Source organism: Barbatula barbatula (assembly GCF_947034865.1).
Source record: "Barbatula barbatula genome assembly, chromosome: 22".
Classification (NCBI taxonomy): domain Eukaryota; kingdom Metazoa; phylum Chordata; class Actinopteri; order Cypriniformes; family Nemacheilidae; genus Barbatula; species Barbatula barbatula.
The window spans coordinates 17,415,649-17,440,491 of record NC_136785.1 but is presented as its reverse complement, the minus strand read 5'-3'; the positions used below and the strand labels follow the sequence as shown (position 1 = coordinate 17,440,491).

Sequence of the window (24,843 nt, the reverse complement as noted above, 5' to 3'; positions counted from 1 at the left end):
CGTCGCTCATTTGCTGAACGCAGTTTTCTCGATAGGATGTAGTAGGGTGTGAAGGTATGCCGGCGCAGATCCAGTGATAATCCAGTATGCAAACATCAGTGACTTGAATCTGATACGGGCTTCAACTGGTAGCCAGTGGAGAGAGATGAAAAGGGGTGTCACATGAGCCCTTTTGGGCTGTTGGAAGATATATTTCTCGCTAGAAATGCAATCAAAAGTTATTGAAAATGAAAACTTACATTTATTAAAAACTAAGAAGCTTGAGCCTTCTCGACCAATCATGTTGTTATGAAAACGACAGGTGTCATAAGTTAGCGTACGGCATTTTCTTCAGAAAAGTTGAACTTTTCTCAACCTCAAAAGACGCTATGAGCTGACGCTGACGTTTACAAAAGCGCTCATGACTCCATAGGATCATAATGTAAAACAGACACTAGCAGCTAGCAAGTGTGAACATGGCTATACATTGTAAATTAGATGATAATGCATATTAATTAGCTCGTGGAAAATCGTGGAAATAGCATGTCAGTCAGACTAAACCCTTCAAATAACTAACAATTAGCTTCTCTGTACCATGGCAAGCATTAAGTAACATGTTGTTTGTTGATAGATGCGTTAGCTTCTGCATATTACTGTAATATTAATTAAAATAGTTTGTTCACCAATAGTTAAAATTTTTATATTGTGCAAATGTTTTTTATTTTATTTGATTGGCGGCCAACGAGGAGAGAATTTGACCTTTTTTTATATGACCTGGCCTTATTTTTAAAGCTGTCACAGAGAACCCTTCGATGCATTCTCTATACTATTTTACTATCTATCATTATTCAGGTCATGAGGAGTGCTGTAGAACCCAACTAGCTATTTTTGTCAGTCAAACATTGCTTAAAAGCTTTATTTCCAAGGACTTTATCAGACTAAAAGGGTTGTCTTCCCGCACTACATTGGCCCCGTAGAACCCTGGTGCTTATGGTGGCCTTTTTATAACCTTAAACCTATGCATTTAGAACAGTAGTCCATTTTATTAGAGAAATAAACCAAGCACGAACCTCTTGCTTTCCTGAGCCTATCAGAATATATCCCTGGCCTTCTCTGCTTTGGTTAACCCTGCTCAGCACCACAGGATTAACATATTTATTTCAAGGCACAGGCTTCATGGCAATATATGACATTCCAACTGGCGAGCGATGTTTCAGCGTTTGCTGCAGCTCAATAACCCTTATTTTTTGTTCACACCAGGAATTGGAGGAGGAGGGGGTCTTATTTACTGGTGTAATCTTGTTGTGAGGGCGGTGGGGTGGGGGAAGTGTGTGCGTTATTTCTGTAATTCCATTTGAGTCCTGAAGGTTTTAATGCAGCCGGCTGATAAATGATCAGTGTGCCTTAGTTATTATGGTTCATACTCTTAAGGGGAATAAGATTATAATGGGGAGATTTTTACTGAAGTGCCAAAAAGAGCAATATGTAATAAAATGATTACAATATTATGCTTTATATCTCAAAACACATGATGTGGCTTTTACAAGTTTGAATTATTTTATACATAATATATGGACAATCCCACAGAAAGTGTATAATGTATTGTTCTGATCGGTAATATTTTTTGCGCATGTGTTTTTATTTGGACCTTTTGGCTCTGTATTGACAGTGGGCAGGAATGGAGCAAGAGCGCCACCATGCAGCTTCAGTGAGATCATATTGCAACATAAATGTTTGAGAACCAGTTGTTGAGAACCAGGCTTACAAAGCGTGACGTAATAAAGTGAGCCTTCAAAACGTTGACATTTCCGGGTAAGTCAAGTGAATGTAGAACAGGTGTGTTTTTAGTTGGTTCTTGAAGGCCTGAGGCTGGCAGCTTATTCCACCAGAGAGGAACAAAATGAGAGGAACAGAATTTCAGAAAAAAACATGCAGCTGTTCATTTTGGCAAACACATTAACTAATGTTAACAATTATGAGCTTGTTGTAAAGTGTTACAGAAAAATTTTGTTTATTTTGACATACCATTTTTATCTAGTTGTAGTCATAGTCTTCGGAAAAATGTCCAAGAAAACAGGTTTTCTCAGTGCTTTTACTGTTTTGACATAATCTACCTTACCTTTGAATTAAATTAAACCATATCATTCTCTTTATTTTTCAGAAAAGTTCAGTTACTACTGGACATGCATTTTTGAAACACGGTTGATATTAGACCATGAACAACATGTGCCAGTTCATTCAATCTCATTTTGGCTCAATTGACTCGTTCAGTGATGGGCGTATTCATTCAGTACATTCAATCAATGAAACGCTCTGACAACGCTCACTCTCAAGCGCTATTGGCTCATGTATCTTAAAGAAAAGAGCTAGACTGTTTTTGCTTGAGACAGTAATGCATGATCCATATCTTTCGAAAAGACATAATACATAAACCGTGTTACATTTCTTCAATCATGTAAACATGTTACATCCTTGGTTCGATCTTAGGCATGTCATCCAATCTTACTCTCACTTCATCACTTCTCTAATCGGCTTACTTTTTATTGCATTATGCAGCAGCTCGCTTTAGCGGCTTAGTTAACACTGGCATATACAAACATTTGTGCTTGCCTTTGTGATGAGTTTCGACTTCACGGCAGTAACGCTTTGCTGTGTGATACCGGTTATCGTGAAGGAAAAGATGTATTAGTTGATGAAAATGACAGTATATTTTTATTACAGTTTTCATTATCATGCATTCATTTTTATTTAGTAATCGTCTCATTTCCGTCAGTTAAAATAGGTAATTGACAAATCATTTTTGTCATAGTCTTCGTAAACGAAATGAACACTGCAGAAAAACAGTACATAATAAGGATAACAAAAATGTACAGAAAACTGAAAAAATAAAATTCTCACACTTTAGAATAGGGAGCAATTCTCACTATTCACTAAATATCAGCTACAACTTTTGCCCCAATATACTATATATAAAAGTCAATATTCTCGATATACTAAAATATAAAGTGTAACCATTATGTTAGAAGAAACATTAACATTACGGCCTGTTAGTGGAAACCTATGTGAACCATTCAGATTATGACAGTTTAAAAAAGAGCATCAGTTAGTTCCTTTGATCTGTCCTACCTTGTAAAACACACATAATCTTTATTAACTGCTCTTCAAAACAGAACTCTGCTGAGAGCAATTTGTTCTATTAAATAAGATTTCAGTGGCCATCACAGATTGGGCTGTTGAAGTTAATGAAGTCTAAGCTACTAATTTCAAATGATTCAGAAGCCCAAAATCTCTGTTTCCCACAGCTGTACAGTATGTGTTTACGCACAGTATATGTGTGTTTTTCACTATTAATACCAAAACCCTTGAAATTGAAACACAAATTATTAACATACACTAATCTGAGACGCCGGGTCTGTGTGGTATTGCTATTTTTATCATTCCTCCTTTTGGAGACCCTTTTCTGCTAGCGATTTGCATATGCTTCTCAACAAAGCAGAAACGAATTCACAGAGCAAGCGAGAGATATAAAGATGCTCCCGTCATAGAGAAGAACGAGAATGTTCCCACTGTGCTGAGATGAAAGGCAAACAGGCATCTTTTTTTACACCTCTGCCATTTGTTCCATTACAGATGAGAAGGCTGTCAGATGAGATCTGCAGGCAGATTCAGTCTTTGTGGTGTTGCGCAGTGCTCTCATTAGGGACAAACCGAACTACGGGCTTCTTTGAAGTCCTTGAGTTGAGAGAGAAATAAATGCGATGGAGATGACGCAGCAACATTCACACCATCTGAGTAGAAGACCGATACCACTGCACAGCACCGTCATCCATATTTAATTTTGATAAGAAAAAAGATATGACAAAAACAACTACAGGAATGACCCATTTTTGCAGTGTGTTTTAGCAGAGTGAAAGGATAGGTAAACAGTTATGAGTGTTATTTCATTACAGAATAATTATGTTCCTTGATTACTTAGTCTAGTGAAGTGATGTATAAAGTGCAGAATTGCTCATGCTGAAGGCCATTATATACGTACATTGTTATTTTATATAATAATAACAATTTTTAAAAGAATGCTATATTTTTTTCTTAAAACACAGCATTTATACTTATGGGTGACTCCGTTTTCTTTGAAATCTCATTTCAAGTGTCACAACGTTTTTTTAAGATGTTCTAAGATGAATATAGCTGCAGTTAAAACGCTATAAGACGCTATAAGACGGACTCATTTTCAGCCCTGGAGTTTCATGCCTTAGACCGGCCCACTTTAGTTTACGACTGACTATATTAAAATAATGATAATTAAAACCTAAGTCTGCAATAGTGCACTGTTCTCTACAGCCTTGAATTCATTGTCATTCAGTGAAAATACAGTAGCCTAAGTTTTGCTTCACAGTGAAGATTTATTAGAACAGTAAATAGCCGGACAGTATCAGAATCTATTTTCTTTAAGAATTAGTGTTCATAAATATCCAAACATTGAAATAAGGAAAAAAATATAAATTACCAAAGATTAAAATAAAATGTGTTGCACTGTCTAATGACACTATAATTTATTTTAATGAAACGTCTGCTTTACAACTTCAAATATTTTTTACAAATATGAGAACATTAGTTAAATAATAAAACTATTGGACTGTTATCTGCCTTTTTTTCACAATGATTTCTAATGATTGTTTCATCTCTTTTTCCTCTGCATAAGTGTAGCTTCAAGGAAACATGGACAACCCTAAAACATCAATTAATGCGGGCTTCGAACCGACGTCGGTCTGAATGGGGGACGGGCACTCTAACAATGAGCTAGCTTGCACCTATTGAGACATATACGGCCGCTAGCATCTTGCAGTGATCCTATTCCTAAATACCTTAACGTTAGCTTACCGGCCGTCTCGTCGTCTTCATTTGTTTTGAGAAAAAATGTGGTCAGCTTAAAACATTTGGCCGCGTCAGTTTCCAGAGCTTTCTTGCTTTTTATTCTGGCCTTTTCAGCGCCGCCTTTGCGCGTTCTGTCATCCATTTTTATTTCTGACGGTTTTTTATTTTGAGCAAATTGCAGTGGCGCTGTCGGGGGCGGGGCCAGGGAGTCAAAAGATAATCACGTCATCATTAACCTGCAGGCTGCGCTCTGAGTGGGGCTGCGAAAAAATATGAAATAAAAAAGAGTGGGGCTGCGATAAAATAATAAATAAAAAGATTAGGGCTGCTGTGAGTGAAGGCAGCCTAGGGAAAGCCACATTTCCACCGTGCCATGACAATACCGGCCCTCGCGGCCAAAAAAACTGACCGGCCCACCGGGAATTGTCCCGGTGCTCCCGATTAGCCAATCCGGGGCTGGCTGTACTGGATTTTGAAACGAGTCAACCCATGTTTGGAAGATTCTAACCTATCCGTCGGCCTTGTCTTTCTTGCGGGCATATTGGGCCTTTCTTGCGCACTCGTGATTCAAGTCATGTTGCATCACCATGTATAGATTTGTGACATTATGAATTGTGACTGTGTGGAACTTAGCAATATACAGCACAATGAACGAAAAAAATGCTTTAGCACTTTGTGATGTTGCAGGGAGGTTATGTTCATAAAATTAACTGACTAAATGAGCCAAATGAATGTATACAATACATTTACATTTAGCAGACGCTTTTATCCAAAGCGACTTGCAAATGAGGTAAACAATGGAAGCAATTGGAACAACATAAGGACAAAAAAAGTATAAGCGCAGTAAAATTGGCCTCATATAGCCCACCCCAGTATAGAAAGCTAAGTTTTTTTAGGAAGAGTAGAACATAGATTTTAGAGCTTATCTGTGAAGCGTTGTAAACATTGTAAAGAACATAGCAATATTTGTAATTCCACTAATGCATTTTTAATATTAAAATGAATTTAACAGGGGCAATGAGATCTTAGCGGCATCTAGTGGTGAAGCAGCAAATTGCAACCAACGGTTAACTCCACCCCTTCCTTTTGAAGCACAACGGAGGCTGCGAAAATAACTAAGATGTCTCCACATTTTTGCTTCTTTGCCGAAGAAGATAAAGTTTTTACGAAATGCGCTCAGTAAAGCAGTTAGTCAGTTTAGGGCTGCTGTAGAAACTACATGGCAAATTCCATATAAGGGGACCTGCGGTGTACGTAGATAGAAATAGCTCATAAAAACATAACGCTTCATTATGTAAGTTCTTTATACACATCTGAAGACATGCATATTATATTGCATTTCCTTCAATTGATCCTCCAAAATACTACACACTGTACCTTTAATGCAATAAGCAACACTACACTGAAAAAATTATGATTTAGATAATAATTATTAATTGTTTGGGATACTGTAGTAACTGTAACATTGACAATCATCAATTTAACTACAGCATTTATTTTTTATTTTGTATTGCTAATTTCAACATATCCTTGTACATATTTGTCATGATCCTGCCTCTCCTTGTCTTGGTTTTCGAGTCTTGTGGCAGGATCATGTCAGTCCCATGTGTTTTGTGTGGAGAAAGAGCATTGTTTTGGTTTGAGAAGCCATGCTTTCTCTCCGGTGTCACGTCCTTTAGTCCTGCCCCTTGTTTCCCCGGTTAGCGGTCCATTAGTGTTAGTCTTGTCTCCAGCCCTGGTCCATCTTTCCCTTAGTGTTTCAGTCCCCTCACCTGCCTCGTGCAATCCTCCTGTTAGCTTTCCTTTAGTGTTTCATTCATGTCACCTGCCGCCACTCTCCCTGTGTCATCAGGAGGAGAAAAAAAACCTCAGTGTTAGACCAGGCCTAACCAGGGGATTCCAGTTCCCCTCTGGCAAAAACTGCTGCCTCTGCACAAGCTCGACAGTGCTTGCACAACAAGGCAAAATAACAAAACAAATTTAGATTTAAAATTATCATTAATAATCTAATAGCGACTGAAGTTTTGTAGAGTCGCCACGTCCTTCGTCCAGCATTTGCCATAAATCGTTAGCATTTCCAGTTGCCGAAATAATCAATAATAAAAAAGCGTTGTAGCTACAGTTCAGATTTAAAGCTAGCCTAATGTGAGTTTATGTTAGAATCCTTACGATTTTCTTACATTTTGTGTTTATGTTATGCACACAGCATACTCAACTTTTGCTAAATCTTTTGCCTTCCATCAGAACTCTCCCACTGTTCTGTTGAGCCAGCATCGACGGGTCTTAATGTAGTCTTAATGCGTTAATGGGATGTGTGTTGTCAATCTATTTTTCCTCCAGACGATAGTTCAATCTAATGAGTCTACCAGAAACCATCAAACACTTTGAGTGGGTGTTGTCTAACAGTAAGTCATGGGAGCGCTTAAGGTGAGGCCTTATTAGTAATCGCAGGCAGTGATGTTCTTTGACAACGACATTGCTGAGTTTGCTCAATTAGGCTATTTTTACAGCAATTTGCCAACAGAACAAGGCAGAATGTTGCTTATGGGCTTCACTGAATGCAGCTCTTAATGAAAACAAATTGAAGAGCGTGGACCTCGCCGAGCATTGGCCCGTCAGCAGAAACACGAGGCACCGTGTGTATTAAACAAACACAGGTGCAGGTGGTCTTAATGATACCGTCAGGAGGAGACAAAGGTATAATGTCAGAATAGTGCAAGTAGATTACCTACCATTTCATTTGTGACTGCTGTGCAAATGGAAAATATATTTAAGGGAAAACTGTGTTTTGTGAGACCGAAGCACCTTTGATTCCTTTTCCGATGCCCTTGCTGACGTTATCTCCCGCCTTTGTGGATTGTGGATGGTTTGCGTGCCTTGTGTACCGTTGTGCATCAGGGATTGCTTAGACATAGCTTGTGCAATGTTAGGCAATTATAAAACCAAAGAGACCATATAAGACCTGTCTTTTGTGTCTGCAACTGGAACAGAAAGTTCAAAGTGAATAATCCTTGTGGTATTTGCTATGTTCTTCAAAAGTACGTGATGCATCGTTTGAACAAAACCCTTTTACTAAAAACACACTTCAGGTGTCTTCTAATGTACACTAACATGTTTCAACTTAATACTTGTTTCCCATGGCTTGTTTCCCAGAATGGTGACATATCTGAGTGTGTAACGGCTTCTGGACGGAGAAAATGTAGAGCTGGGCTTAGTTTCACAGGGAAAGTTTATGATTTTGATTATGAAGGCACATGAATATAAAAATGACCTCGGGTAAATAATTTTTAATAACTGCAATATTGCATAAAAATAAACATTGAGATTTTTCATATTATGGTTCCACTAAACTTTCTGCATATATAGGAAATCTTGTAATATTATTCAAAACATCCCACAATGCACTGCAGAAGTGTGCAGAGCTTGGCTTTGTTTGGGGCTTTTAAAAATTTTGTGGTGGGCTAAGTATTTCCATTTCAATATAAGTTTTGATAACTATAAAATGTGGAGTAATATTATACAATTAGATTATGTTTTTAAAGTGACTTTGTTCTTGTTTTTTAGGTGATTATGTGGTGCTGACCGTCTTCTTTGACTTGAGCAGAAGGATGGGTTATTTCACCATTCAGACATATATCCCCTGTACCTTGATTGTTGTCCTGTCCTGGGTCTCTTTCTGGATCAATAAGGATGCAGTGCCAGCAAGAACCTCCTTGGGTATAGATTTTCGTTTTAAATTAACACAATACAGTGGGGAAAGCATAAGCTCTAGGACATGACCTAAATCTTTCATTCCGTTTTTCTGAAAATATGCTATATCATGTTCAAATGTAAGGAAAAAAACATTTTGAAGGTATAGTAAATAAATAACACCCTGAAATGCCACCACATACAGTATTAATTTGACCATATACAGCAAACACGATTGCCTTTTCTATTTTCTAAAACAGTGATCTCCAACGTGGTGCCTGTGGGCACCTGGTAGCCCGCATGAACTCTGTAAGGTGCCAGCTAAACACAGGGCTCACCAATAATGCTCAAGACAGCTGAAAAATCTGTGACTATACCGATCAGCCAAGTGCTACATTGTCATGAAAGTTTATTATTAGCAAGTGTTCTAAGCTTTAATTTATTCAAGTGCAAAAATATCTGAAAGAAAACTTAATTTGGTTCTGTGAGTGTAAAAATAAGGCATCACGTGTTTAAAGTTTGAAAGTATGTTATCCAAAAGGATTTTAGATATTTTGGTAGCCCTCGCTTACAAAAAGGTTGGAGACCCCTATTCTAAAACATCTCTTTCATAATTTCTATGCCATTTTGCTCATTTTATACGATATTGATTTAATTATGTTTTAGCAATGGAAACGGTTTATTGGAATGAAGACAAAATATCAATAAAACAAGAAAGAAAATTATTTCAAAAATGTGAAGAAAGTCTGCAGATGTTTACGACATTCAGAATCATATTTATGACACATTAAATATGTATCACAAAATTTGTGTCATGCCGAATTAGTCATTTATAAGCATGAACATGTTTTATTGACACCCCCTTCATTTTCTCTCGTTTTGTGATAGTTGTTGATGTGCACTTGTCTCAGGGGGACAAGTCACCTTGGAGGATGCTTTTGAGTTTGTAATTGGGTTGTTCTCCTTGGTCAGCAGCTCATCTCCCCTGCAGTGCTTGGCCCTTGACCACACTGTATTACAATTGTGAATCAAAAATGATCTAATGATTTTGCTATTGAAAGTTCCCTATCTTCAAAGTCCTATGTTTAAGTTTAATGTCTTAAGTTCCATACGTATTGCTCTGATCCAGTTGCCACATTTGACAGCATACAAATCAACAAAATTTAAATGGATTTCTAAAATGCAATTCAGTCTGAAAATAGAGATGAGAGGCTCTCAGATTATTTTCAGCCCCAGTGCGCCATTCAGACGTGTATTACAACTGCTAGGTGCAGCCATGGATATTATAAAATTAATTGGCTCATAGATCACAAAAATGTAGACATGCAGAACATATTACTGAGTGATCCATATCTAAATCCCACGTAGGGGTATGCATATATATATATATATATATATATATATATATATAGAGAGAGAGAGAGAGGAAAAAAATTATACCATTTCAAAGCACTATTTGAGTGTTATGTAAAATTATAATTTTTGTTTCATTCGTGGAACTGCAAACAATATTCAAAATACTAATAAAAATATTGGTTCCCCTTCAGTCGGTCTCTCGACGTTGTGAGAGACTGACTGGGTTTGATCTTGAGAACCTACCTTCTCCGAGATAATTAATTATAAAACGCCAATGGGCTTGGCGAATGGCACGCGCACGCCAGTCTCCGCCCCGTGCATACGGGTATAAAGGAAGATGGCGGCGGTCATTCACTCATCCTTTGTTCTTCGGAACCTGTGTGTTTGCTGATGCTACACGCGATACTCGACTTCGAGAAAACTTTTAACCTGCTGGATTTATGATGCGGAGCAGCGGACTTCTCCTTTCGGTGGACTTCCCCTGGGCGTTTCGGCAGAAGGCTACAGACCTTAAGAGGTAAGTCCCTCCGGCTACGAGCATGTCTCGTAGCTGTATCCTTGGGTGCGACAGACTCATCCCGGAGTCTGACGGCCATGATTCCTGTGTCACTTGCTTGGGGCTCAAGCATGCTGAGGCAGGTTTCACTGATGCGGTATGTCCCGTGTGTGCGGACATAGCAATCAGGGTGTTGCGGTCACGGTGGCTACGTGCTTTTGAGCGCTGCCACCACCCCGTCTGTTTCCCAGGCGTGTTCAGCTGCCGTTTCGCCGAGGTTGACCGCTTTGGCGAGCGGCGGGGGTGATTTAGGGACGCCGTTAGATGTTGCTCCGTCAGTTTCACGCTCGCGGACCATCTATACCCCTTCACGCTCACCTGGTTCGTCCCCTACGAGCGGCAGACGGCCGTCTCATAGTGGTAAGACTTCGCACACGGATGATGACGCTATCTCTGTCGCTGCGTCGGACAGCTGCCTGCTGGCATCGGATGCGGAAGACTCCTCTGATCTCCTGTCGTCAGGCAGTCGAGCTTCGGAGGAGACTGACGCTGAGATGTCGGCCATGCTTTCCCGGGCAGCCGCGTGCATCGGGTTGCAGGGTGTAACAACATCCTCCCCGGAACGCTCGCGGCTAGATGCACGGTTTCGAGGGCGTGGTCAAAAGCCACGCCCTGCTCCGTTACCTTTCTTCCCGGAGGTGCATGACGAGCTCGCCAAGTCCTGGAATGCGCCCCTTTCGGCGCGTTTCAGGCCGGAGGGCTCGGTGTCTGTGACTTCCCTGGTTGGTGGGGCGGCTAGAGGCTATGTTGACGTCCCCCGCGTGGAGCGTGCTGTTGCGGGCCACTTGTGCCCGCAGACAGCTGCCACTTGGGGGGCTCGACCTAGACTCCCGTCCAGAGCATGTAAGCTCTCTTCGACACTCGTGTCGAAGGCTTGCAGTGCTGCTGGACGAACCGCCTCCGCTCTCCACGCCATGGCGGTCCTCCGGGTTTTTCAGGCGAAAGTCCTGAAGGATTTGGATGGCGGGAAGTCCGACCCAACTCGTATGAGTGAGCTGCGTACTGCCACAGACCTCGCGCTAAGAGCGACGAAGGCCACGGCAAGTGCCCTGGGTCGGTCGATGTCCACAATGGTGGTCCAAGAGAGGCATCTGTTGCTTAGTCTTGCGCAGGTGAGCGGCGCCCAGAACGCCCGTTCTCGATGTGCCCATCTCGCAAGCAGGGCTGCTTGGTGATACCGTGGAGGACGGCAGTTCTCCGCGGTCTGGAAGCAGACTGAGGCGATCGAACAGATCCTGCCACGCCGCAACGTGGCCGCCAACAGGTCGGCATGGTCTCGGGCACAGCCTGGTTCACAGCAGCCCTGCCCTCCCACGGCGGCCCTCCGGTTGAGGAACCTCCCAGAGGACGACCCACCAGAGACGTAGACCCCCGCGGTAGAGGGCATCTGTTCCCCGTTAGCAGCCCGCCAAGAGGTCCTTTAAGCGGCCCTGACGGGACGAACCAGGGGGAGATTTTACTGGGCCCGAACCCCGGCCTTTCCAACGCCGGATCGGAGACGGATGCTGCCTGCCGCGTTCCATCGAGTCTGGGCCCTTTTCAGGGTCCGGCGCCCACATACTCTCAAAGAGACAAATCTCCCCTGGGTTTTCCTCCACAACACTCTCGTCCAGACGGTGTATTGGATGGATCAGGCCGCCGACCGCAATCTCCCCCGGACATTGCGTCAGGCCGCCTGAAGCAGGTAAACATACAGAGCCGTCAACCTCCCGAGGGGTCCCCCCTGTGCGAGGTGACCGTACTGTCAGCCACCGAACCAGCCTTCCCCGGCACAGTGAAGCAGATTGTCCCTCTGGTCCCGTTGTCGCGGTTCTTGGGCGCTTGGTAGCGCACCAGCCCGTCACACTGGATAGAGAGGACAGTCCGTCTCGGTTACTCGATCCAATTCGCCAGGTGCCCCCCCAAGTTTCGGGGCATTCTGTACACCTCGGTGCGAGGAGAGAATGCTTCCATGCTTCGGCAGGAGGTCGCCGCCCTTCTGGCGAAGGGTGCGGTCGAACCCGTCCCTATAACCGAGATGTCGTCCGGGTTTTACAGCCCGTACTTCATCGTGCCCAAAAAGGGCGGGGGGCTGCGCCCATTTTGGATCTGCGTCGCCTGAACAAGCACCTGCACAGGCTGCCGTTCAGAATGCTGACGCAGAGATGCATCCTGGGCTTGGTACGTCACCAGGATTGGTTCGTGGCAATCGACCTGAAGGACGCGTACTTTCACGTCTCTATTCTCCCCCGACACCGGCCGTTCCTACGGTTCGCGTTCGAGGGAAGGGCGAATCAGTTCAGGGTCCTGCCATTCGGTCTGGCCCTGTCTCCACGGGTTTTTTCCACTAGTGGAGGCTGCCTTAGCTCCTGTCAGGGAGCAAGGCGTGCGAGTGCTAAACTATCTCGACGACTGGCTTGTCTTGGCACACTCGCGAGATGTGTTGTGCACGCACAGGGAACTTGTGCTTCGGCACCTAGACCGTCTAGGCCTCCGGGTCAACCAGGAGAAGAGCAAGCTCTCCCCCGCGCAGAGCACCTCTTACCTCGGTATGGAACTAGACTCTGTCCGTATGTCAGCACCTCTCACCAACGAGCGTGCACAGTCACTGCTGCGCTGTCTGAGGTTGATCAGTCAGAATCCCTTGACGCCGCTGAATGATTTTCAGAGGCTCCTGGGGCACATGGTGTCCTCGACGGGGGTAATCCCTCTCGGGTTGATGCACATGCGGCCGCTTCAGCACTGGCTACAGAGTCGGTTCCCTGGACGGCGTGGCACGCCGGCACCAGGCGGATTACGGTAACGCCTCAGTGCCTTCGCACTCTCTTACCCTGGTCAGACTTGACCTTTCTCCGAGCGGGGGTTCCGCTCGGACAGGTTTCGAGGCTTGCCGTGGTAACAGCAGACGCCTCCCTGCAAGGGTGGGGTGCGGTGTGCAAGTGGGCACGCAGTATCGGGTCGGTGGACGGGTCCCCGACTGCGTTGGCATATCAACTGCCTAGCTGCTGGCAGTCCTTCTGGCACTGAAGAGGCTCCAGCCCCTCATGCAGGACAAACACGTGCTAGTCCGGGTGGACAGCTCGACTGCCGTGGCGTACATCAATCGCAAGGCAGCCTACGCTCACCGCAGTTATCACAACTCGCCCGACGCCTCCTCCTTTGGAGTCAGCAGGTGAAATCCCTGCGGGCCACGTTTCTTCCGGGCAACCTGAAGCAGACAGCCGATGCGCTCTCTCGACAGTGTACTCCCCGCGGAGAGTGGCGACTCCATCCCCGTGCAGCCCGGCTCATGTGGGAAGCGGTTCGGCAGGCACAGGTGGACCTGTTGCCTCCCCGGACTCCACCCATTGCCCGCTATGGTATTCCCAGACCGAGGGTCCCCTCGGCACGGATGCCCTAGCACACAGCTGGCCGCGGGACAAGCGGAAGTACGCCTTCCCCCCCAGTGAGCCTCCTTGCACAGGTCCTGTGCAAGGTCAGGGAAAAGGGGCATCAGGTTCTGGTGAGTGGCGCCATACTGCCCCAACCAGACCTGGCTCTCGGATCTGGTAGATCTGACGACTGCCCCCCCTAGCCCATTCCCCTGACGAAGGACCTTCAGTTGCAGGGGAAGGGCACGTTGTGGCACCCCAACGCAGGCCTCTGGAACCTCCATGCCTGGCCCCTGGACGGGACGAGGGCTTGCCCGTTAGCGGTCCGGGAGACTGTCTTACAGGCTAGAGCCCCGCCTCTAGGCGGTTATACGCTTATAGTGGCGCCAATTTGTCCTGGTGTTCTCCCCGGGAGGAGAACCCGCGGAGTTGCCTGATCGGATCAGTGCTGACCCGCAGGTGTAACCTCCCCTCCGGGTAGGATGTGGCCTCCGTAACACACTCTTCTAAGAGGAGAGCAGTGTTTCCCCAGTGTTCGGCTCCGGACAGCTCCTCACTACTAGAGGCGTACGCCACTGTCCGTGAGGCCGTCAGTAGAGGCTTCTCAGTATGACCAATACTATATGACTGGAAGATTATGTCTCGCGGTAGCACTCTTGTGACTCGCTAGCCCAGTCAGGGCCGCTCCGCTAGAGGTCGTGATATCGGTGCAAGCGCTGTGGCGTTTAAGATTGATCCCCAGTTAGTCTCTCACAACGTCGAGAGACCGACTGAAGGGGAACGTCTCGGTTACGTCTGTAACCTCCGTTCCCTGATGGAGGGAACGAGACGTTGTGACTTCATGCCACAACGCTGCACCGAATCACTGCAGTGAACGGGAGTGCCCTCTCAGGTTCCTCAGTACAAAGGGTGAGTGAATGACCGCCGCCATCTTCCTTTATACCCGTATGCACGGGGCGGAGACTGGCGTGCGCATGCCATTCGCCAAGCCCATTGGCGTTTTATAATTAATTATCTCGGAGAAGGTAGGTTCTCAAGATCAAACCCAGTCAGTCTCTCACAACGTTTTCAAAAACAGGAGAAATGGGTCAAACCAACAGAAAAGATGCTCTGTATTTTTGCAGACCTCAAATAACGCAAAGAATATAAGTGTATATTCACTTTTAAGCAATACAACAGTAATATTTCTACATGTACTTATAATATTGTTTTATGTGATAACCTGGATTTTTCCACAGTTTTCATGTGCCTTGTCATGCTGTCAGTCTTTTGCGTTGCTGAACAGACACTGGACTGAAATGGCCACAATACATCTAGAGATGCTGATTTGAAATTACAATTTTGAATGGTCTGTTAATTCTTTTCTGCGGCTGTGTGCATAAACACCATTATGCATAGATGCTTTACAATACAGAATATAGAGTATGAAATATAATACATTCACAATTTCACAATGTGCATAGCTACAGTGCAACGCAGCTTTACAGAAACACGCTACAGTATCGTATAAAACATGAAAAATGTACTTTCGTCCATAGTGAATCAGCATCCGGTCAATAGTCTCCAAAGTGGTTCAGAATACTCGCCTGTCCCTTTTTTTCTTTTAGCCCAAACCGATAATGCAATTTTCTGTCGAAAATATAAACTAATTTTGAAACACGCATTTAAAAACTATATTTATAATAATGATTCCACTATTTACTTCAATGACTACACGTTATTATACTGACTGCATTGTAAATATATTGTACCTCAAATAAGTGGTTTAATTTTAATGGAGAGCAAACTTAATCCATGTTGTTGAGTGGAGATTAAAACTTCAAACCGATATCTTGAAATAGTAAAAGATCAATATTACAGATCTTTGTTGCATTTGGTTTACTTCTATTTTCATGGTCAGCAATTGGTGAAAATCATAATGCATTTTTTCAACTGTCTTTCTTCAGGAATCACAACCGTGCTTACCATGACAACACTGAGTACCATTGCTAGGAAGTCCTTACCCAAAGTGTCCTACGTCACGGCTATGGACCTCTTTGTATCAGTATGTTTCATTTTTGTTTTTGCCGCTCTGATTGAATATGGAACGCTCCACTACTTTGTAAGCAACCGCAAACCCAGCAAAAACAAAGACAAGAAGAGGAAAAATCCTGTGAGTACACTTCTAAAACCATTTCCACAAAACCTACAGTACAGCTATATTATTACTATATTTAATGTATTTACCACCTATGTTACAATCATCTTGCTCATCATTTTAATTAACCATAATATTCATATACCAAATCCCTTTACATTTATAAGTGGGCAAACTTTTCTTAATGAAGACTATAGACTACGCTAGGAGTCGTGTAGAATAGTACAGTACATACAGTAAGTACCAGAAATGGTCTTTAAGCATTATGCAATATTCTTTTGACGGGGGTGCTATTCTTGTAAATTCTTGGGAGTTGCTCCTCATGTAAATCAGTCACTTATGAGATTTCATGATGCTTCAGAAGGCAGCTGTTTACGTGGGTAGTAAACAGGTTTTGGAACAAAGCTAGAGCAGACGTAATTGTGCTTTTCTGTCTGAATCATTTCTTCCACATGTGTGAGCAGTTTGGAGTATCTCTGATCGACAGAATGCCATGTGAATCATTTCAGCATCAGGTTTGAAGTGGGACCTTAGATTTTCATCTCAGCATGGTGCTCGTACCTGCAAAAAATTGAGTCGTTCCAGTTTCGGATGATTAAAGTGGTGCCAGAAATGCTTTATTTGATTTTTGAGTTTGGAATGGCATGGAGATTAATGAGTAGTTTGGCACTCTGTCAAAGCTGTGCTCAGAAGAAAGACTCTTCATATGACAAAGGAGAAGGAGAAGTATTTAGATCTACAGAGTTTAGGAATATTAATTTTGCTCTGTAGATGTAATGATTAAGGTTTTATTGTATTGTTTGGTAGTGACTGCCTGCTACACATGAATATGTGAAGGTCTGCTTTGTACTTTTTGTACAAGGTCTGTCTATTTTCAGTGAAGAAATGGAGTAAATTAATCCGTAAAGGAATTGAAATAAACCTTCATTTTGATTAAATGAGCCATGTTCAAAGTCTTACATCTGAGACTGCGTGGTTAAATTCTTTGTGCATACAGGCAGTCGCCCAGAATGTATACGTTAAGTCACGCTTATAAATAAAATAATGGCATTTTATTAGATAACAAACTAATAAAAATAGCACTAGTGTAGCAGAAACAGGTTTTAAAACAATGGGTCTCATTCACTAATAATTGCGTAGATTATTATATACAAATGCACTCTCGACAGATCTTTGAGTAATTCCGAGTGCGCAATTCCTAAAATCTGTTCATACACAATAAAACACCTTTTATAGAGACACACGGTACACAAAACTTTCTTTTGAGAAAAACCTCGCAGCTCCAGCTATAGTAAGATATATTTTTCACTGTATATGATGAAATCTTTCACAAATTAAAGACTGGCGTACGTGTGCTTTCAGCCATTCCTGCATTTTTTTTAAAGTTATAATACATTTTAGAACGAAAGTTTATGCGAATCATAATTTGTTCGTGAAGCGTACGCATGCTTCGTGAATGAAACCCAATGTTCAGAATTAAACATAATTTAAAAATTTCTGTGTGTAAAACCAATGCTGTGTAAGATGTGTCTATAGTTGGCCAATGTGATTACTTCATGCATCCATAAAAATCTCTGTTATACGAATGGTTAAGGTACAGGTGAACTGGAAGTGGTTATGGCCTTTGTATTGTGACATATTTGCGAGTGAAACATTATACAGAATGAGAACATAAAGGTGTGGCTTGTTTTTTTCCACTTCAAAGTGATTGATTTAGAAAAGTAGTCTTGCAGTAGACTGGCAGTTGCATGGAATATGGATCGCAACTTTAAAATGCCACAAATTTAATGTTGATTTAAAAAGGTTATTTCATAGTCTTTTTGTGTTAGCCCTTCACAGATATGTGTTTTCCCTTGTGCATTGTCCATTCTCTGTGTGTACATAAAGTACACGTGTGAGGTATAAATAATTTGTTCTCTCTCCACTTTCAGACTCCTTTTTGACATTATATTGTATCCATCTGTTTTCAGTTGATGAAATTGTCCCCTTATTTGTCTTCGTTTGTTTGTATTCTTCTTTTAATTTCTCATATTTTTTTGTTTCCTGTGTGGACAAAAGCTCCTCCGGCTCTTTTCCTCCAAGGTATATTGCTTGTGTAAAGTTCACTAATCATGCATGTTTCTGCTGCATTCTGCGCAAGCGCACTGCTCATGTCTGGCCTCCAGATTAACTGCACTAACATTAGTCCTGAACTTTCTGTGCTTTTAAAGGAAGTTGGGCACATTTGCTCTATACCGTCGCACAGACTCTTTATTTTATTTTAATCAAATGAAAAAAGATGACAGCGCTTGCTGAAAAAAGTTGCATAATTCTTGTACTGTAATTTAAAAAGTGTCCGCTTTATGCCCTCCCTGCGTGTTTGTTTATGGGGCTTTAAACCTGACAGAAATAGTCAGCAGAGCCTTAACTGACTGAAATAGACAACCACATTAACATATGCCCAATTAGAGAACACAGGTCTGATGGATTTGGCAGATTAAGCCATAATAATAGTTAAAAGTCATTGTGCATGCGGTCACAGGTCTAAATTTAGCTTCAGCTGAGGATCAGAAGTTAGTTAAACTCTTTGGGGTGTCAGCGTTTCATTAGTATGCTAGTCCATTGTTCTCTACTGTTTTGGATGTGGACATTTAGTACTGAGAGGATGAAAACTGACAAAAAGTCAACAAAATCAAAGATCATGTTTTGCAAAAAACTGAAATAATAATAAAATAAAATATAATAGATTAACATATTATAACATATAATTTTACACTAAACAAAGAGATGGAATGTTATCGGGCAGGTGTTTCCTCCTTAAAGGTTGTCGTATTTCATCTGGTTAAAGCTGCAAATGCCAGTGTACTTGTTTCCTTCCACGTGGCAGGCTATTTGTGCTCCTGTGCTTCTATGTAACCCTTTGAGAAGTGAGTCACATGACCCGTTTTCAAAAAAACCCAGGTGGCTCCGTCCTAAATGCCACATAATGTGCACCCCAAGCGGCCAGCATCCACAGCTGGTTATGCTTCGCTTTTCAAAGGGATTTGAAGCACTCTTAATGTACTAGTGCTGGGCAAATTTGATATGACTCCAGAAATGTGGTAATGCTCAAATAAAAAAAAGAAAGTATGAGAGGGCTGTGTTTTTTTGGTTCCAGTTGGTTTTAAGTATATTTAAGTGTATGGAGTAAACAACTCTTTTCAGGGAGATGCAATATATGTATTTGCTCAGGGATCCAAAATTTTTTTATAGAAGAAGTGAGAAGTAGGTGGGTTTTGGGAGATGGAAAGTTTTCATTCTAGCTTTTTATTGGAAAAGGCATCAATATGTTTAGTCTTCTTTTGCCTGTAGGAGAAGGACTGTACCTTTTTAAGCCAACCTATTTTTATTTTGCATTTTGTCTTCTTATAAATTTGCGTGTTCGCATGTAAATTAGCATGTGCAATTTTTAATCAAAAGAAAGCAAATATTATAAGTGTTAGGAAAAGCGTGTGGTAAGTTCAATGGGTTGCCCAGCACTAGCATAAGCTCCTTTGGGAAACTGAGTAAGAAAAAATGAAAGAAAAGCCAGTCGCTTTATTATGATTTGCCCAATGATATAATTTGCATCACATTGCTGTTACAGTATACTGTACATTTTTATATAAATTTCACTTAAAATATTTTCTGCAATTACCTATCTATGCAGATCCGTCCAAATAATACACTATGTTCTAATTTCCTATGTGCCCATTGTGACCCTGGCTGATGGTGTTTTTTTTTCTTTTTAAAGCAGGCCCCCACTGTAGACATCCGCCCGCGCTCGGCCACCGCCATCCAGATGAACAACGCCACCCACATGCAGGAGCGAGATGAAGAGTATGGGTACGAGTGTCTGGATGGGAAGGATTGCGCCAGCTTCTTCTGCTGCTTTGAGGACTGTCGCTCAGGAGCGTGGCGGCACGGTCGCTTGCACATCCGTGTCTCTAAGATAGACTCTTATGCTCGCATATTTTTCCCTACCGCATTTGGTCTATTCAACCTAGTTTACTGGGTTTCCTATCTCTATCTTTAAAACACCCTCTAAAATTTGTTAGGCTGCCCTTTTATTTTACATGATTCCAGCAAGAGCATTTCTTGGAAAATGTGAACCGACCCAAAACGTTTAAGTTGCTTTGTGTTTTTTTTCTTTTAGTTGTTCGTGTTCATTGTTTTTTCATGTGGTTGTGTCTTAATTTTTTGTGCGTGTTTACGTAATTTGAGAGTTGTAAGTTGGTTCGTCTATGTTTACATTTTTTCTAGAGAATATATCTTGTGCACAAAGCAAAAGTTGTAGCAAAGAAAAGAAAAACAAAACTATGGGGCAGAGAACGGGAAACTGCATTTGTGAGATCACACCTGGAATATCCAGAACCAGGATGGGGCAAGAGCAGAATATTGGAGGTACTGCATGCCTACGTGTTCCATTAGTCCCCAAAAAGCGAGAAATGCACAAACAAATTGAGAATTTGGGAAACTGTATCCAAACACATTGACTGTCAGGCCTACAGTATATGGGATTAACTGAATCCATCACATAAAAAAAATAGTACTAGCCCTAGTATTATTTTTGCATTCTAATGATCAAATGTAAAAATTTAAGTGTTTGAATTTTCTACACCATTTAAAAAACCTGCGGTTTTTCATGTGTGTCATCTGTACAAACGTTGTAAATAGTTGAATACTGTACAATGGAGTGATATACATCATACTGCATGCACCTTTCAGGCCAATAATAAGCAAATATTTAAAGTCTTCTATTGTCATCAGTTGATCAAATTAAAAAAAATGTTCAGGAAAACTCAACTTGAACAGTTCAATCTACATTTTGTCATTTAAAACCATTTATAGATAACTGTCATTTATAGATGGACAACAATGTTGTTACATGTAAAAATACTCAAGGATTGTTTCCGCATTCTGGACTTTAGTTATTCGTGTGAGACCCTTTTCCATACTTCGATAGGTTTGCTGTATATACACCCACAGAATAATGAATAACCAGCCTCATGTTATAACACAGCTCAAGAACATAATCATAATCAATATTTTTGCAAGTGTGTTCAGTAATATTATCGTACATCTACAAATACAGTATATACACTGTATATAAACTTCAGAGGCATACTGTGTAACATTTATTTTTATTTGTAATGCAGATTGGCAATTTTTATAGTCTGATTAGTTGTAAGATTATACACAGTTTTGCCTCTTGAGTAAATGTATTTTAGGATGTTTAGATGTTTTACTGGACAACATAAAAAAATACATAAATCTTTTGTGCAGTTGCTTTGTCAATATTCTGATTCTAACTTTAACACATATCAAGTAGGGCTACCAAGTTAAAACTGGTCCAAATGAATTCTGAGGGTACGGTTTCCTCCAAAAATATGTGTGAGACCATCATTTTGGGTTTTCCGAAAGCATGCATCACAGTTACTGTAGCTTTATTTGTTTTTTTTTATTTATTTATTTGCAATTATTAACTTTGCCTTATCCATTGAATGAAAATCAGATGAGAAAAAATTATTTCAGTGGTAGAATATATAGAAGAAGTTCATGTGAAGTACATCCATGCATGTATTTGGTATTATATTTACAACATTAGCATTGCTGCGTACATACAGTACACGTGAATCAAACTGATTACAAACAATCATGAATAAATTGTAACAAATGCAAGCACAAACTACTTTCTCTTTTAAAGAATCATCAGAAATCTAATTTCAGGTTGTTAACTAGGCTTTTGAGAATGGAGATGTTGTGCACCAATGCTTGAGCATTACTGCAGAAAGACAAATACAACAAATACCCAAACAAATGAAACTAAACAAAAACAAAAGACCTCTGCAAAATACTGCACTTTGAATATAAATATTAGGATACAAGCAGGTGTTCATTTAGTTTCATTTAATTATTTTTTCTATTCATTTTTTATAGTTTATAGTTTTACACAACAACCTGGACGAGGTAATGGTTTGGTTACAAAAAGAAATTAATTGTTTCTTGTATAACCTATAGCATAATATGACTACATAGTCTTATTTCTAAACATTATGCATTAACCTTCCAGCTGAGCAAACTATCATACAGTGCAGTATGGTTTTGCATTTTGTCGATATGCATGCACGTTGGTTTGTTTGCATCATATGCGTGAGCATGGTTAATTTTTGATTAGTTTATACTCATGTTAAATCGAGATGTCATTAGAGTCTCTTGAAAATTTTCACCTCAGAAATATCAACACCACCATCGTTCCGCCATTTGCTGGTAATGAGCCACCCACAGACTCATATCACAGTTCTAATCATCATGCGCATATATTTCGAGCGCAGCTCAATTTGTTTCTCCTACAGTTATTCTTCTTCAAGTCAGGCTTTCTCACAAATAAACAGACTTCAAACATATCACCAAGAAATGTCATGTTTTAAAGATACTATTCATTATTGAACGACATGGTAGGTGTAGTTTGGTGTTTTGTACTGATTTTATTTCTCACTTTGGCTGGTAAAGGAACAGTGTGAATGAAGACATAATTTTGTGCCAAACTGTTAAGCAAATTATATTCAATCGTTGTATATATCTAGATTGTAGAAAATGAAGCATACTCATACTAGAACTAACAACTCAATTTAAAACATTTTCATTGAATTCGGGTGTAATGTATATGCAACATAACTTTCACAGTTTATAATGCACAGTATTCAATTCAAGTCAACTTTATTATATAGCGCTTTTACAATTTCCATTGTTACAAAGCAGCTGTACAAGAAAACATATTGACTATAACCAAAACATATAAGGTTATTCAAGTAAACACAAAAAAGGTAAAAACACAGAAAACAGACACAGACACACAGATTAAGACACCCACACACAAAACACTCCATATAACACACACAGACACACATACAAACGGAAGCGAAAAACCCAGAAACTCCATTGGAGAAAGAAAAAAACCTCAGAGGGAAACCAGGCTTAACCAGGGGATTCCAGTTCCCCACTGGCAAAAGCCTCCAGCCTCTACACAAGCTCTACAGTGCTTGCACAACGAGGTAAAATCAAAATAAATTAGATTAGTTTTAAGATTATCATCAATAATCTAATAGCAGCTGCAATTTTTTAGTGAAGATGCGTGTCAAGTCGCCGCGTCATTCTTTATCCATCTCTTATCTCAGCTTTTGTCAGGTCTGGGTATGAACTGCGTCCTGCCTGCTCTGGTAACCTTGGAACAATGAGACAAGATTAGCTGAGAGTAGAGTACTGCTCTGCACTCTTTGATGCAACAAATACATCAGTTTATATTTATTGAATTCTTAGACCAATTCACTCTTTTTTATTTTGAAGGCCCCAAGTGTCTTATACTTTAATTAAAAGTTCACAAATTCATTTGTGAAAATGTGACATTGGTTATGTTATAAATTTTTCTCTTTATCCCCCTTATCTAAATAAAAAGTTTTTATTGTAATTCTGATGCAGTATTTACTGGCTCTACGTTAAATGTTTGCAAAGACTGACACAAATTCTTATTGTTTACCATTGTGTTTTAATGAGCCCGTCAAACTTGTTGACACTGGGATACAGTATTGTACCTTTACACAGATTTACATTAATGAATAAATACTTTTTTACACAAAACAGTAAAATTGCAAAATGGAAGTAAGTTATTGAATAATTCAGTGAAATGAGAGAACTTGTTACAGTTCTGCAAAAGGTTATTGTAACAAGGAGAGTCGAAATTCACCATGAAATTAAAGAATGTTGACAAATCCAGATTGTAGTTCAGGCCAAATATAGTCTCAGTGTCTGCAAGCCTAGCGCTTGATGGTAAAGTTAGATGACTGTGTTAATTTATTTATTTATTTAATAGTAACATACCCACTAAATATAAACAACACCACAAAAGTGTTTGGGCTATTTTTGAAAATTAGGTTTGCGTAGCCTATGTTACTGTATATGTGTTTATGGAAATGTTGTCTGTTGATTTCAGACATTGTTGGCATCGTATTTATTGGTCACACTACATACAATATATCTACATTGTTAACTTCCTAACCCTGAAAAAAATGTGTGAGCTTCATTACAAACTGCTGAGCATTCACTTTCATTCACACACTAATATACAGAGTAGAACGATTGAATTTTAATTGCTTGACTCTGCAGTCAGGTTTTGCACAAAATCTTATGAATAAAATCATATTGCAGATATCAAAAGCTATTAGCATCCCCTGGAGCCAACTTTTGACTGCACAAATATGGTCATTTGTGTATAAATGGTAAATCTTTCCGACCTGAAGTGTTTTCATTCAACATTTGTGAAGAGCACATGTAAAAATCTATTTCTACATATTTTATTACTAGTCTGTGAAACAAAATCATTTGCCATGCTTTTATGACAATGCTGTCAAGCTGCAAAACAAAAGGATTCAAAATATATTGTTAGCTTTTCGCCATGTCTATATATTTATTGAGTAGTGTACAGAACGGACACTGATGATTTAATGTTAGGATTTGCATATATGTACTGAAAATCCTTTTCATAAAGGAAATGCACAGAGCTGTGGATTTTTTCAATAAAAGATTGCATTTACAAAGTGTTTGGATTTATTTCCTAACTGAAATGTGTCTTAATGTGTCTTCCCGAAACCATTGTTCCAACCATCAATCGCAAACACCATTGTTTTGTATTGTTGCATTGTTGGAACTACAGTTCTTGAGCTGTGGTTAGAAACATAGTTCCTTGTTATTTTGACATGTACTGTAGACCTACATACATCATTCTCTTGAGCAAAATAAGCAAGCCAGAGGCAGTTCTTTCTTATCCGCCATTCTAAATATATAGAAGTGTGCATTATATATCCATCTTTCTAAATATACAAATTTACTTGAGAGTCTTTTAGTTT

The 24,843-nt window shown here is 40.6% G+C and overlaps 1 protein-coding gene across 2 annotated transcripts in view; it reads left to right on the top strand.

The window, feature by feature from the left end:
* Positions 1–22,754, top strand: part of gabrg2 (gamma-aminobutyric acid type A receptor subunit gamma2) — a 49,570-nt gene extending 26,816 nt beyond the window's left edge. Inside the window, exons 7-10 of one of the 2 annotated variants that reach the window (XM_079486863.1) lie at positions 8,419–8,571; positions 15,753–15,958; positions 18,002–18,025; positions 19,695–22,754. In XM_079486863.1, the coding sequence (XP_079342989.1) occupies positions 8,419–8,571; positions 15,753–15,958; positions 18,002–18,025; positions 19,695–19,976 (665 nt within the window). In that variant the 3' untranslated portion in view covers positions 19,977–22,754. The remainder of the gene's footprint in view (positions 1–8,418; positions 8,572–15,752; positions 15,959–18,001; positions 18,026–19,694) is intronic. The other variant, XM_079486864.1, reaches the window with a different exon arrangement.
* Positions 22,755–24,843: the final 2,089 nt, after the last annotated feature.